At 39.2% G+C, this 16,025-nt stretch overlaps 1 protein-coding gene across 1 annotated transcript in view; it reads left to right on the top strand.

Moving 5' to 3' along the window:
* Positions 1 to 11,469, top strand: part of PI15 (peptidase inhibitor 15) — a 28,138-nt gene extending 16,669 nt beyond the window's left edge. The window contains exons 3-6 of the mRNA XM_083822326.1: positions 2,083 to 2,201; positions 2,492 to 2,624; positions 2,778 to 2,893; positions 5,860 to 11,469. Coding sequence (XP_083678452.1) covers positions 2,083 to 2,201; positions 2,492 to 2,624; positions 2,778 to 2,893; positions 5,860 to 5,995 — 504 coding nt within the window. The 3' untranslated portion in view covers positions 5,996 to 11,469. The remainder of the gene's footprint in view (positions 1 to 2,082; positions 2,202 to 2,491; positions 2,625 to 2,777; positions 2,894 to 5,859) is intronic.
* Positions 11,470 to 16,025: the final 4,556 nt, after the last annotated feature.

Here is a 16,025-nt window from a genome sequence, read left to right as displayed (position 1 = left end):
GTGTTTGGACCCACATGCTGGGTTCATATGCTTCTCCATTCCCCTGGGCCTGGGCAGGCTCCAAGCATCGTCTGTGTCCCTGGCCTCTCAGGCACACTTCCTATGCAAAAAACTTTTATGCTGGTACCTACTGTTGCCTCCTCTTTCAGCCCTCTTTTTGGGACCACTGTTAAACCACAGAGATTATAAAGGGTTATTTTTATGCTGGCTGCATTCAGCTATTTGGCTTAACAGCAGAGATAGAAATCAGAACAAATATCTGTAACAGTTTTCTTCCTCTTGGACACTGGAGCGTTCTCTGAGTTATGGACAGTGCCAAAGCAGCTCCAGGTCCCTTTCTCTTGTATGGTAGTGCTCCAGTTTAGCCTTCTTTACTTAAGTTATAGATTTATCTCCTTCACGAAACTCCTCTGAGAAACTCCCTTCATTTTTCAGAGGTGAAGTCAAAGTTCTCTCTGGCTCAAAGACTATTCCTTCTTAGTATGCTTCTTCCTAACTCTTGTCTGTTTTGTCCTTTTACTGGTGATTTGCTCTGACTTCAGTCTGGGACCTTTCATGAACGAAATGTAAAGTAAATCTCTGCTTTAACCACCATCCATCTTACTTTCCCTAAGGTGATTCAACTTGAAGGGAAGATCATTTGTGCTAAGGGTTCATATTTATCAGTGTTGCACTTCTTCTGGTTTAATCTGGGAAGTACCTCACCCACTCCATACTAGCAAAAGCTTCGTTGAATGATAATGGCAATTACATAAAATTTGCTAAAGATTGTTCTGTTCACTTGGAGAAATATCACAAACTACCAGGCAGAGTCAGGGACATGAATTAATGTCCAAGTTCATGATCTACGGTCAGCTCATTCACTCTGAGATTTTTGGGAACTTAAAACTATGAAATCAGTGTTTTGTAAATCTGTATTAGCACATAGTACAGAAAATATTTGTGTTGTGGGCCACCTTATCCTTTGATAAGTTTATTTCTGACTTTGCTTCTTATTTCATACCTCACAGAGGATACTCTTTATTTCGTAACCAGTCGAGATTTATGAGTTTGGCTTTGCGTTTAAAAAGATGTAATGGGCTGGGTAAGCATTTTTACCACATTCTGTTCCCGCTTTTCTACCTACAATTCACTAAAACTCTCCTGCACCAAAACAGTCCAAACGGAGTATTCAAAATTCATGTGTAATTCCAGGATCTAGAGCCTACTTGGCTATCACTTAAACACTTAGATATTTATGTATGGTAGGATATTCTTCATCTGGAGCTCCAGTGGTGCAGCAGGTTCTATTGGTGATGACTCTGTTATTGCTGAGGCCAGCCTATTTGCTGTGGAAAAATCAGCAGAGTTACACATAAGCATGTAAGCGAGCAGGCAAAGTATATAAAGGAGACAGTGTTACTGTCATGTTTTTACCACTGCAGTAGAACATAAGAAGTTGAAACAGGTCTTCTTACAGACCTGTTATCTTTTTATTTCAGTCAGGTAGCAGTGTCAGCTCCAACACAGAACAAAGTAGTGAAACTCATACTGCACCTGGAAACTACCCACAGTCTTTGTTTTTATGGAATCCCTTTTCTTGACCTTGTGGCCTCAAATACGAAAAGCTGCCACACATACTCTCTCTGGCTATAGATATTCCTGAGATCCTATTTCAAAAATGTTGGGGTTTTGTGGGGTATGTAATACCTGTGCTCAACTTTTCTTCCCTATGCGCCTGTACTTCTCTTTAACCTTCTGAGTCCTATCCAATGTTTCACTCCCCTCCACACATGGATCTCATAAATTCAGGAGGGAAAATGGCAAGTGAATGCCTGCTCCAGATAAAAAGGAGAGATAAGAATACCTGCCTTCCTCTGATGATATAGGCAGGGATTCTGCCCACCTTTAGGGCAAATGCTATTGCTGTTACTGTGCTGACCCATGATTTTCTGGATTCAGGAGGTCTTTGCCTAGGTTATAAATCTGTTTTTTCTTAAGTATGTGTTTCTTATATTCTTTCACCATGATTGCTTTTTTTCTTTTTTTTTCTTTTTTTTTTTTTTCTGCATACTACTGCCTAATGGTACTTTATTTTGTCAGGTTTGGGATGAAACTCTGGCCAAATCTGCAGAGGCTTGGGCTGCTACTTGCATTTGGGACCATGGACCTTCCTACTTACTGAGATTCTTGGGCCAGAACCTGTCTGTGAGAACTGGAAGGTAAGCAAATCCTACAAAACAGTTATTTTGTTACTCTTTGTAAAGCCTTTGGGATTCAGATCTTAAACTGATACAAGAGTCATCCAGTATTATAGCAATAATTGATATCCATCTATAATTTACAGAGATTTTTCACTTGGGTTGGGTATTGGCTTAATACTATGCCCCTAATGATGTTTTGAGAAATGTGCTTTTAGGTGACTTGCATCATGGGGATTAGCAGCAGAAAGTTCCAAAGTACCTTAATGTGAAATGACATATTTCTCTTTCTGCCTTTTAAATAAACATAGGTATCGATCTATTCTCCAGCTGGTAAAGCCATGGTACGATGAGGTGAAGGATTATGCTTTCCCTTATCCTCAGGATTGCAACCCCAGGTGTCCCATGCGATGCTATGGACCCATGTGCACCCATTACACACAGGTTATATAAATTACATTCTTCTATTCAAAATGTACTGTCCAAAGATGGACTTTTCTGTGATGTATTTATAGCTTTCTGTCATATAAATGTATATATAAATACATATATGTTTCTTTTCAATTTGGACTTCACCAATAATGAATATTTATTCAGATGGTTTGGGCCACTTCCAACCGTATAGGCTGCGCAATCCACACATGCCACAATATGAACGTCTGGGGATCTGTTTGGCGACGAGCTGTTTACTTGGTATGCAACTATGCCCCAAAGTGAGTTACTTTCTTTTAATATTGTTTATTTTTATACTGTATGCATGTTTGGGTGCTCTCATAGGACTGCTTACTCCTTTTTCTGCAGCCTGACCTCTATTTATGCTTTTTTTCTGCAGGCTGCTCATTCATTCTAACATCACATTTGAACACGTTGCCAATGCATGACTTTGGCATACAAAGAGAAAAAAAGAAATAACTTGATGTGCATTGAACAAAAGAAAAAAAAACAGTTATTTTCTATGATTATTATTGTCACCATTCTCCTTGTCCTCTCCTTATGTGTTTACTTAGCTTTACTTTGAGTTCCTCATTTCTTCACTCTGTTGCATACTGCTATATGAGCTAGACTTCCTCAGGTAAGCTACAGGACTGTATATCAAGCTGTTGATTCACTGTGAACCCACATTTTTGCCCACAGGACACCTTTGCTTATAACCATGCTGCATAAGGGCAGCCCTAGCATAGATTTTCTATAAAGATCAGTGTCTACAAATATCATCTTGCCTTCCAAATTTGGGTCCATCAAAATATCTGTCATAGTCACCCGTGGATGACCCCTATTATGAAATAGCTGTGCAGAGGTCTGTGTTGGGTTGAAATGAAGACATTATTTTTTTTCCCAGTGTTCACTAGACATCAACTCAAGTGCATGTCTGGGTGCAGAATGAATCACTAACGTGTGGATCTGGGAGAGCTTCAATTTAAGGTTTGGTTTGGACCGGTGCTTCAAAAGCAACATGGACAGTATAAATGAGTGGTCTCTCTGACCATATAATAGGCAGAGACATAGTTCTGTGTAGAAAGCTAAGTATAATTAACTGAGCATGTTTTCCATAAAATTTTGGTCCAGGCACAGGTCCATTTGTGGTAAAGAATGTGCATGAATATGTCATTATTCTAGCTGATACATGAGTAAAAGATGTTTTAAAGAATTTGCAAATTAAAAGAAGATAGGATTTAGTAAGAAAAATGACTTGAAAAAATGTCCCTTTTCCTTTGGAAATCAATATCTCTTTGTTCTTTTTTCTTTAATATATACTGTAAAAGGATGGTAAGAAATGAATATGAGGGTTATCAGGCAACAAAAACTGAACTGAAATCAAAGTTTATAAGAGAAACACAGATACTATTTTTTGTATCACTCAGTTTGGAAAAACAAAAATAAAAACTCCCTAGGATAAATCTCCCATTGTGTTAAGAAACAGCAAAATGGTTTCAAGCATTAGGCATTACTGAAAACTGGCGCATTGTTTATCTATCATGTAGCAATTACAGACATTTTATATTTTTGCAGCCTAAAAATCCATATTTCTCAAAAGGCAAACCAAAACCTGGAGTTACAAGCTTCTTCTCTGGAGGAGATTTTTCAGTATTTATTTGTTTCTTAGGTTGTAGAATCAGGATTTTGACATCTACTTCTTGCACAGTCACAAGAAAGGGTACCAAGTGGACTTCCCTAGTTTAAGGTTATATTCCTAAAGAGTTAATTAAAATTGGGTTAAGGACACTGGGTTTAGAGTCCTGGAGCATACATTCAGAAGTCTCTTTCTCAGTCAATAAAGGCTGTGTCTGTCTGAGTAACCAGCACATCAGAAGCTTCTCTAAAGGAGAAGGAGATGTGTTATTATTACCTACTTATTAAGATTGGAATTTGGCAAAGATTTGGGGTTTAAAATTCCAATAATTTTCACTAAGACCATGTTGTAATGCTGAAGAAATACATATGCTTCGGAAATCAGGAGAAAAAAAAAAGGTTAAGAGGAGGATAATTATAAAATTTACAAAGATCCTGCACCTGGTTAACTAGAATGGACTCACAAAAGTCAGCCATGTGTTGCATAGAAAGTGAAGCAGAAATGAGCTTTCAGCAAACTCTTTCTGGATTTCCGTATCTGTTATCAAACTAAATATATTTCCTGAGCACTCAGTCTGCTGTACCTATTTGGAAGAGAAGTAGAAATGAGCAAATTATTTGAGAGATTCTTGCTTTCTTCCAAGGCACAGTCCAAACCAGGGCTTTTGATCCAGTTTTATTGGCTGGGAGGTGGGGGGATGAGAAAATGTTTCATAAATAATTTTGTTACTCACTGGTATATCACGTCACATGCAAACTAGAGGAAAGATCTCTCATGAGTGAGACATAATGTTTAAATGAAAATCTAATTTTAACTTTTTGCCTACCTCACTTTAAAAGTCTGGAAATTTATATAAGCACCTAAAAGTCTGTAAATGTTTTTCAGGCATTCCTAGATCTTCCAGTTACCTCTAAGTCTGGACCACTGTCCAGACTTCTATTCTTCTTCCCCAGGGCTCTGTCACAAACTGTAGAGATCTATTCATCAGGTGGGAGCCCTCCACCTCCCATTAATACCTGAGGCCCCTACAAGTGCCCCAATATAGTTCTTTTTAATACAGTACTGTATTAATACTTGTCATCTTCGCTTTTTTTTTGAACTGTGAAGTCAGCCTCAGAGTTTCACAATGTGGACCCAAGGCAATGAAACCTGATAATAAGATTCTGTCAGTTCATCTTTCCACCTTCCAAAAATAAGCTTTTATGATAAGTGCCAGACAAAAAGTGTTCCAGGAAAACCTTGCACCAATGCTTATGTTGCTAATTTCTCTTTAATATAGTCCTCTGGTTAAATATTCAGGCTTGGGGAGTCAAAAATCACTTGTCTGTAGTGAGACTTCACTGCAGACATATAAAGGATATGGAATGAACCACTGTCCTGGGATGACATGATCATTCGTCTACTGTTTTTTTTTTGGGGGGGATCAGCAGACTATTTTTTTGTTAGTAACCTACAGAAATATATTAATGTATGTTTTCAGTAATGGTGCATTTGTAGGATATCATGCAAAAGTATTCACTTTAATCACTCAAAACATGTGCTGTTAATGAATATTTTTTTCTTCCTCTGTCAAATTGCTAAGGATTTTGTTTCCTTTCTTATTTTCAGGGGGAATTGGATTGGAGAAGCACCATATAAAGTAGGAGTGCCGTGTTCTGCTTGCCCTCCAAGCTATGGAGGCTCTTGTACCAACAACCTTTGTTTCCCAGGAGTAACATCAAACTACTTATATTGGTTTAAATAAGTTCATGTTTACATTATTTAAAAACAAAACAAACAAACATGGATGAGTAACAAGCTTGTATATTGAATTTTGCACATATTATATATAGAGAGATCCTGTAATAATACTCTGATGTTTTCTTTTTGTATGCTTTTGTATAATTAGCTTTCAAAGTATAGTATAATTTGTTTTAAACCCTTTGGGATTTATGACTCACATTAACCCTTTTAGATTAACATTTTGTAAAGGTGAGCAAACTAATTTTCACCTTAGCAAGTGTAGCTTCCTGAAGATAGGTTCTGTTAAAAGCACATTGAAAGGTACTGTCAACTTATACCTAAAATATAATACCCTTTAAAAAATAACACGTCTAGAAAGAGAAGGGTCATTGTTTAATACTGTGCTTTAAAAATGGAGTGTGACATGCAAAGAAACAATTTGTCCTCACACTACCAATGGTTCTTCCCATTTACACCTGTGCTTTCATCTGTAGTGTCTGGGACTCTGAGCAGAGGAAAACATATGTGCAAGAGAAACTGCAGGATATTACCTACCTCATGCACAACATTAATTCATTTATAGTGTTTCAAGAGTTCAGCACACGGCTGCTGCTATCATCAATGATGCCTGTGTGCAGACAGGAAAAGTAGAATAAGAAACCACACTGGCCAAGATGCAGTAGCTGTTAACTCATATGCCTAATCTTATCTAGATAGAAAGCTACATCACTATATATATACTGGTATAATCAATACAGCCAAACTTTATATTCCCGTGTTTTTGAACATTACATTCACAATGGTATAAATGTGCTTTGCTGCAGTATAGTTTTTCCTGTACAGGAAGGCAAAGAAATATATTTCCACAAAGCAGTCTATATCAATACATGACATCCAAACTAAGCCCTTTACACTATTATCTTACCAGTATATGTGCTATTCACCTGACTGAAACTCATCCAGGTAAAACTTTAAGACGAGCCTAAAAGTAGATAATAGGATTTCCAAATAAAATATTAAAAATTAATTAGGCGACTTTAAAATTTCATACAGATTTGTGATAAATATTTCAAATTTCTAAAGCAATTGGCAGTGCCCTTTAAAATATGTTTTGCTATTTCCTGAAAATATCTGTATGAATTATTAAAAAACAAATTATTCACACCCTTTCTATAAAAAACCGAACATCTTATGGGTGCTTACTGTAATCCACAGTGTACACCCATAAAGAGGGCATACATTTCAAGCTAGACTACTATACAGGTAGTTTTCTTGAAAAGGAGATCATAAAAAGGAGGAAATCCAATGTCTACCACAACTAGTATGCCATTGAAATAGCATAGAGTCTTGGCTTTATATTACAGGGTGGAATTTATTCCACTTTAAGTACAAGTGTTTACTGTGCTTGCACTGCTACATTTAGACCTCTGAAATTTACAGACTTTGAAAAGTAATATTGAGTAGAGCAAGCAGAACAACAGAGGATAATTCCACTGGTGCTGTGTGTCATTAAGTCACTAATTCAGACCTTTTGAGGGTGTTTGAGACAGTCTGTTACTAGAATATGAAATATCATATTGGTGCTAAAAAACAAAAACAAACAAACAAAAAACAACCAACCAACCAACCAACCAACCAACCAAAAAAAACAAAAACAAAAACAAAAACAAAAACAAACAAAACAACAAAAAAAACAGACCCTCTCCATCTGTCCATAATATGATCCCTCAGAGAATGTCAGCAACTGATCTGTGGCTCTTCAGACTTCTGATTAATGACGCTCCTGTATTTGACAGGACAATAACTAGAGAAGTATATTGTCTTAATATCTGTCCATGTTTTAAAGGGACAACACTTGTAATATTCCACTTTTATCCTAACAATTACAACATGTATGATTTTCTTTGTGGTTTCAAAGGGACCTGGACTTAGCCAATGCTCAGTGAAACACTTTGGCTGAGTAAAATCCAGTACTGTTTTGAGAGTGAAACACAATCTCTTTGTGTCATTTATGTACACATTGAAAGAATTCAGTGAGACAAAACTGCTATATGTGTAACTAGTCCTCAGCTAGCACAGCTTTTGACAAAGATGCATGGGACAGATACATTTTTATTCCACATGAGTTCTTCCCCAGAGGTAAAGACAGTACAGTTCAAACAGTGCACCTTGACATTTTCTTGTATTTATTATATATATATATATATATATGTGTATATAAATACAAGATAGGAAGCAGAGCATAAGCAAAAGTTCAGGTTAAGCCATGGAGCCTACAGCAGTAGGTCTATTGAGAAATGACTATGCACTTTGGAACTTACAACTTGTATGTTGTACGGTACACTTTCCAAACAGGACTAGACATTGTAAATTAATTTATAATTCTGTAATTCAGCTGAAATTATTATAACGGGTATATATGTTCTTGTATCTGTTATTTTTTAACTTGCTACAAAGACCTTGATTTTGTGGAATATTTTGTTTTCTGTGGATATAGAAAACTTCACTTTTAATAAATAGGTACACAGGTTTTTCACAACATCCTGTAATGGTGCTAGGCATTAACTATTGTAATCACACTGTAATTAACAACAGCAAAAAATGGTCTGGGTATAAGCTATTTCTTATGAGCAGCTCCTGATAAAACCAGCTACAAGCACTCAAGCATTAGATGAATATTTTTAATGGAATGAAGATAATTACAGCAAATCAGACATTTGATTACCACACGATGTTTCTTTCCACTGTATTTAATAAGTAGGTTACTGAAGGCCTTTCTATATTGCCTACCTGAATCTCCCCACTTTTGATCTTATTTTTCTTTTGGGTTGGATAATGACAACGACAGCAAATACCTACTTTGCTTGCCAGCGTCAAAGCTGCCCGATTGTTTGCCTGACACAAAGTGCTGCTGGAACAGAAGTACTGAAATGTGCTGAAAACTTCAGATGTCTTCAGCAGTATGTCTTCTCTGATACATGTTGATGAAAGTTCTTGATGAGTTCAAGGTTATGCTGAAGCAAACTACCCCTGGTTGCTATTCTCATAGCCTTAAATATTTGTAGTAATTCTTTCTGAGCACAGTAGTGTGCCTTTAAAGAAATCGTGGCTGTCAGAGAAATTAGCTCAGACTTTTGTTCCATTCTAAATATAAAATTATGAAAGTATACACAGACTAGAATAAGGCTAAAAATATTTGTGGTCAAAATACTGTGAGAGGTATAAGAGTAAAAATGAAGCAGTTATCATGAACTATTGAGTGCAACTGTTTATATGATAATATCTGCTTGAAATTTTTTTTTTTTCTTCATTTAAACATTTGAGATGATGGGTAGCAATTGATACCTTTTGGTGCTAACCTATATGTTCTGGTGCTGAAGTTATACATTATTTTTGTGGAAGAGGAGATTTACTTCCGATATTACCATATACACTCCAGGGTTTTTGAGGTCTTTTCCAGCTAAGCGTATAATGCTTTCAAAGTACCTTTTTATGGTTTATTCAGGCTCTAATGAGAGTTTTATATGCAGCAGAGAAGAAAATGTATTCCAGTTCAAAACCAAAACAAACAGCATCCTCCCCTCATCACAACAGTGAGGTGCCTGTGGAAAAAAATATGTGGAGAGTAAGACCTCTGGGAGCTATGATCTCAAACTGGTGCTGAGCAGATCTGAGTGATCCCAAATCCTCTCTCTGGGGTAATAAATGACTTCAGAAAATCCAAGCTTGACCTTGCACACTTAGTCTTGAGAAGCTGTGTGTTCCTCTTCTCTGAGATCAGTTTGTTCCCCTCTGAATTTGAGATGAGCTGGATCAGGCCTCAGTGAAGACCACAGGAGACTTGATATAACCTTTATAGGGCTGAGAAAGTTGGATTCCATGAGAGATTTGGAGACAGCAAAATGAGACTTGAAGTTCCGTACCAACACTGGGAAATACCACAGTAATCTGAATGAGGAAACATTCCAGAGCAAAAGTGCTCTATAACATAGCTAGGATCTAATAGAAAGAAATATGTCTATATCCATATCTTATAGATAGATGGATAGATAGGTAGATAGATATATGTATTTATAGATTACCTGTGAGGATCTGATTGCAAGCATGGATGCCCTCTTGTGGTTAAGAATGCTAATATATATTTAGATTTGACTTCAAAAAGTCCAAAAGTTGTGTTTTTTTTTTTAAAGGAATAGATATAAATTTTGTTAATTTTCTTTAAAGTTTATGGCTTTGATTTTAAAGACACATGACTTAGTCTGTCCATTATCTTTCAGAAAAGTGGTCCATCACAAAAATCCTCCATTTCTTAGTTTTATGTCATTTGTAAATACAGAACTAAATCAAAATTGCATTGGCTGTTGCTTACCTACCATACAAAGTTCTAAAAGTAAGAGGTAAGACAGCTATTCAGATGTCATATGAATTTTTGACTGCATTACTTCAGATATAGTTCTCAAAAAGTAGGGGGTGGAAGTCTCCTTACTTAGATACTAAATTCTAATTATGCCAAATAAAATATGGTTTTTAAAGGTCAAAATTACACTTGAAATTTGTCCATTATTGCTAAGTTTTCAAGATTTTTTTTTTCTTCTGGAATAAAATGATCTCATAGAATTTGAGAACGCAGCATTTTTATGGTGCTTTTTAAAACAGAGAATTCTTAAGCTCTTGCTGTTAGATCATAAATGGTCAGATGGTCTCAAAGAGCACAATCCTTCACATTTGGGTTCATAAGGGGAGCATGAAATTACTTTTTCAAATCCTTTTTCAAATCACTCAGTTGTTTATCATATTACAAACTCATTAGAGCTTCAATACATCATCATTTAAGTGAGGAATCATCTTAGATACGTTATTTAAGCTAACAAACCTGTTCTTTAAGAGTGAGTGGTAATATTGGAAGCTAGTAGCTCTGAGGAGTTAAACATCTTGATTCATGTAGGGTGCTCCTAAGTAATTAAACGGTGCTTAAAGGCTGGGTTCATTTAAAAAGTAAACCATTTACAGTTGCTTTTCTACTTCTATATGCTTTGCAATAAGGAAGGAAGATTTTTCTGAGAACTGAATGTGTTGGGGATTGGAAAATGATGACATTTTTAAGCTTTCTATGTGAACCCAAGCTCCCCCCCTCAAAAAAAAATAAAAATATATATATATATTTATACAGTGAGATGTCCTTTCTCCCCCTCTCGTTATATATTTTCAACATTTCTGGTTTAGACGTTATTTTTGTCTAATAATTGTGTGTGTGGCTTTTTATCTTTTTTTTTTTTTTTTCAGAGAAGAAAGCTTGTGTAACACATCTTGCAGTGAACAACATACTGTTTTTTCATATTGTCATATGATGCTATATACATGCTATACATGAGATATAAATTTGTATCCCTGTTTCAACCTTTAATACTTTGAAACTATAAAGAAATGTACATCATTTTGATCTATTTTGTAGCATCTATGCATTTAAATAAATAAGTAAAATGATCAGTACTTACACTTGATGTTCTTTTGAGGAATCTTTTGTTGTTTCTTTTATTCGTTTGCTCTGTGGAGAAGATAACTTTTCAGGGAGCTAGTAAAAGACATATCTTAACTGAATTCAGTTTGAATATATTTATATAAATGTGTATGCTTTATACGTGAGCTTCATTAAATACTTGGAGTCCCTTCTTAAGTCACCAGAATCATGACATATAACAAGTACTGAGATGAGAGCCTGAACTCTTCAGTAGAATTAGTGGTCAGGAGATGTTTTCTTCTGTGCCTCTGGGTAAGCTGACAAACTGGAACTCAGTCCAAAGACAATCATAGAATGTTAGAATCACAGCATGGCTTGGGTTGGAAGCAACCTTAAAGATCATCTAATTCCACCCTCCTCTGCCCTTGGCAGGGGCACCTCCCACTAGACCATGTTGCTCAAAGTCCCATCCAGCGTGGCCTTGTACACTTCTAGGGATGAGACATCCACAGCTTCTCTGGACAACCTGTGCCAGTGCCTCACCACCCTCACAGTAAAGAATTTCTAACATCTAATCTAAATTTCCTCTCTTTTAGTTTAAAGCCATTACTCCTTGCCCTATCACTACACTCCCTGACAAAGAGTCACTTCCTAGCTTTCCCGTAGGCCCCCTTTAGGTACTGGAAGGCTATAAGGTCTCTGTGGAGCCTTCTCCAGGCTAAACAACCCCAACTCCCTCAGCCTGCCTTTATAGAAGAAGTCCTTCAGCCTCTTGATCATCTTTGTGGCCCTCCTCTGGACTCATTCTAACCTGTACAATGTCCAGGTTTTGGCTGTGATAGAGTTAATTTTCTACCTAGTCGCTGGTATGGTGCTAATAATAATGTTGAAAATAATGCTTTATAACACTCTAATGTTTTAGTTGTTGAAGAGCAGTGCTTACACAGACCCAAAGACTTTTCTGCTTCTCATGATGCTCTGGCAGCGAGGAGGCTGGGGGTGCACAAGGAGCTGGGAGGGGACAGAACCAGGACATTTGACCCAGACTGACTGTGGGATACCACACCATATGATGTCATACTCAGCAGTAAAATCTGGGGGAAGGAAGGTGTAGGAGAATGTTCAGACTGATGGCATTTGTCTTCCCAATAAACTATTTAAACTATTATCCCTAATGAACCCTGCTTTCCTGCAACTGGCTGAATATCTGCCTGCCAATAGAAAGTAGCAAATGAAATCCTGATTTTGCTTTACTTGCACACACAGATTTTGCTTTACCTAGCTGTTGTGGTTTAACCCGGCTGGCAGCTAAACACCACACAGCCGTTCGCTCACCCTCCCCCCTCCCTCTCTGGGATGGGGGAGAGAAACGGGAAAGTGAAGCCTGTGAGTTGAGATAAAGACAGTTTATTAAGACAGGAAAATAATAATAACAATAATAATAATAATAGTGATAATGGTAATAGTATTAACAATAATAATGTGTAAGAAAACAAGTGATGCACAATGCAATTGCTCACCACCCGCTGACCGATGCCCAGCCTATTCCCGAGCAGCCGGCCCCCCCACCCCGGCCAGCCACCCCTATATATTGTTTAGCATGACGTCAGATGGTATGGAATACCCCTTTGGCCAGTTTGGGTCAGCTGTCCTGGGTCTGTCCCCTCCCAGCTCCTGCTGCACCCCCAGCCTGCTCGCTGGCAGGACAGAGCAAGAAGCCGAAAAGTCCTTGGCCTGGTGTAAACACTGCTCTGCAACAATTAAAACATCAGCATGTTATCAGCGCTCTTCTCATCCTAATCCAAAACATAGCACCCTACCAGCTACTATGAGCTACTTAACTCTGTCCTAACTGGAACCGGGACAGATATCCACCCCTTATTCCATACCATTTATGTCATGCTCAGGTTACACTCTGTCCAATACATTCTAATTAATCACCATTTTCATCTATGATATATAGCAATCATGGTAGTGATGACATACATTATTATATAATAATTAACATACTACAATTCAACTCATGGGCTATTCTCACCCAGTATCAAATCCCCTTGAGGTACACACCGGACCTCCCCATTCTTTTGCATTACCCACCAAGTGCATCCAGGTCCCTGAGCAAAAGCAATTCCACGAATGGGTTTGCCTTTTCCTGAGGCAGGAGTAGCCCAGACTGTTTTACCCAGCATGTTTCTTATGTGCACTACAGGAACTTTATCCCCTTCTACAGTGCGTAACAGGTTTGATTGGGCAGGTCCAGCTCAGTTGGCAGATCCCCTGGTATTGACTAACCAGGTGGCCTTTGCCAAATGTGTATCCCAATTTTTGAATGTCCCAGCACCCATTGCTTTCAGTGTAGTCTTCAACAGTCCATTGTATCGTTCAACTTTTCCAGAGGCTGGTGCATGATAGGGGATGTGATACACCCACTCAATACCATGTTCTTTGGCCCAAGTGTCTATAAGGTTGTTTCGGAAATGAGTCCCGTTGTCTGACTCAATTCTCTCTGGGGTGCCATGTCGCCATAAGACTTGCTTTTCAAGGCCCAGGATAGTGTTCCGGGCGGTGGCATGGGGCACAGGATATGTTTCCAGCCATCCGGTGGTTGCTTCCACCATTGTAAGTACGTGGCGCTTGCCGTTGCGGGTTTGAGGGAGTGTGATGTAATCAATCTGCCAGGCCTCTCCATATTTATATTTCAGCCATCGTCCTCCATACCAAAGAGGTTTTGACCGTTTGGCTTGCTTGATTGCAGCACATGTTTCACAGTCATGAATAACCTGTGCTATAGTGTCCATGGTCAGGTCCACCCCTCGATCACGAGCCCATCTGTAGGTTGCATCTCTACCTTGATGGCCTGAGGTGTCATGGGCCCATCGGGCTATAAATAATTCACCTTTATGTTGCCAGTCCAGGTCCACCTGAGCCACTTCAATCTTAGCAGCCTGATCCACCTGCTGGTTGTTTTGGTGTTCTTCAGTAGCCCGATTCTTGGGCACATGAGCATCTACATGGCGTACCTTTACAACCAGGTTCTCTACCCGGGCAGCAATATCTTGCCACAATGCCGCAGCCCAGATGGGCTTGCCCCTGCGCTGCCAGTTGTTCTGCTTCCATTGCTGTAACCACCCCCACAGGGCATTTGCTACCATCCATGAATCAGTATAGAGATAGAGAACTGGCCACTTTTCTCGTTCAGCAATATCTAAAGCCAGCTGAATGGCTTTTACTTCTGCAAACTGACTCGATTCACCTTCTCCCTCAGCAGCTTCTGCAACTCGTCGTGTAGGACTCCATACAGCAGCTTTCCATCTCCGATGCTTTCCCACAATACGACAGGACCCGTCAGTGAACAAGGCATATTTCTTCTCATTTTCCGGTAGCTTGTTGTACAGGGGGGCTTCTTCAGCACGAACCACCTCCTCCTCTGATGATATCCCAAAGTATTTGCCTTCTGGCCAGTCCATAATCACCTCCAAGATTCCTGGGCGACTGGGGTTTCCTATTCGAGCCCGCTGAGTAATCAGTGCAACCCACTTGCTCCATGTAGCATCAGTTGCATGATGCGTAGAGGGGACCCTTCCTTTGAACATCCAGCCTAGTACCGGCAGTCGGGGTGCCAGGAGGAGCTGCGCTTCAGTACCGACCACTTCCAAAGCAGATCGAACTCCTTCATATGCTGCCAATATCTCCTTTTCAGTTGGAGTGTAGCGGGCTTCAGATCCTCTGTATCCCCGACTCCAAAACCCCAGGGGTCGACCTCGAGTTTCCCCAGGTTCTTTCTGCCAGAGGCTCCAGGTGGGACCATTCTCTCCGGCTGCGGTGTAGAGCACATTCTTTACATCTGGTCCTGTTCGGACTGGCCCGAGGGCTACTGCATGAACTATTTCCTGCTTAATTTGTTCAAAGGCTTGTCGTTGCTCAGGGCCCCATTCAAAAGCATTCTTCTTACGGGTTACTTGGTACAGCGGGTTTACAATCAGACTGTAATTTGGAATATGCATTCTCCAAAACCCCACGACACCTAGGAAAGTTTGTGTTTCTTTTTTGCTAGTTGGTGGAGACATAGCTGTTATCTTGTTGATCACATCCATTGGGCTTTGACGACGTCCATCTTGCCATTTAATTCCTAAAAACTGGATCTCTCGTGCAGGTCCTTTAACTTTATTCTGTTTTATGGCAAAACCGGCCTTCAGAAGGATTTGGACTATTTTCTTCCCTTTCTCGAAAACTTCTTCTGCAGTGTCACCCCACACAATGATGTCATCGATGTACTGCAGGTGTTCAGGAGCTTCCCCCTGCTCCAGCGCAGACTGGATCAGTCCATGGCAAATGGTAGGGCTGTGTTTCCACCCCTGGGGCAGCCGATTCCAAGTATATTGGACTCCCCTCCAAGTGAAAGCAAACTGTGGCCTGCACTGTGCTGCTAGAGGGATGGAGAAAAATGCATTAGCGATATCAATTGTGGCATACCACTTGGCTGCCTTTGATTCCAGTTCATACTGGAGTTCTAGCATGTCCGGCACTGCAGCACTCAGTGGTGGCGTGACTTCGTTCAGGCCACGATAGTCCACTGTTAGTCTCCACTCACCAT

Source organism: Anser anser (genome assembly GCF_964211835.1).
Source record: "Anser anser genome assembly, chromosome: 2".
NCBI classification, from domain to species: Eukaryota; Metazoa; Chordata; class Aves; order Anseriformes; family Anatidae; genus Anser; species Anser anser.
Note: the sequence above shows the minus strand (reverse complement) of the source record. Positions and strands in the feature narration are given on the sequence as shown.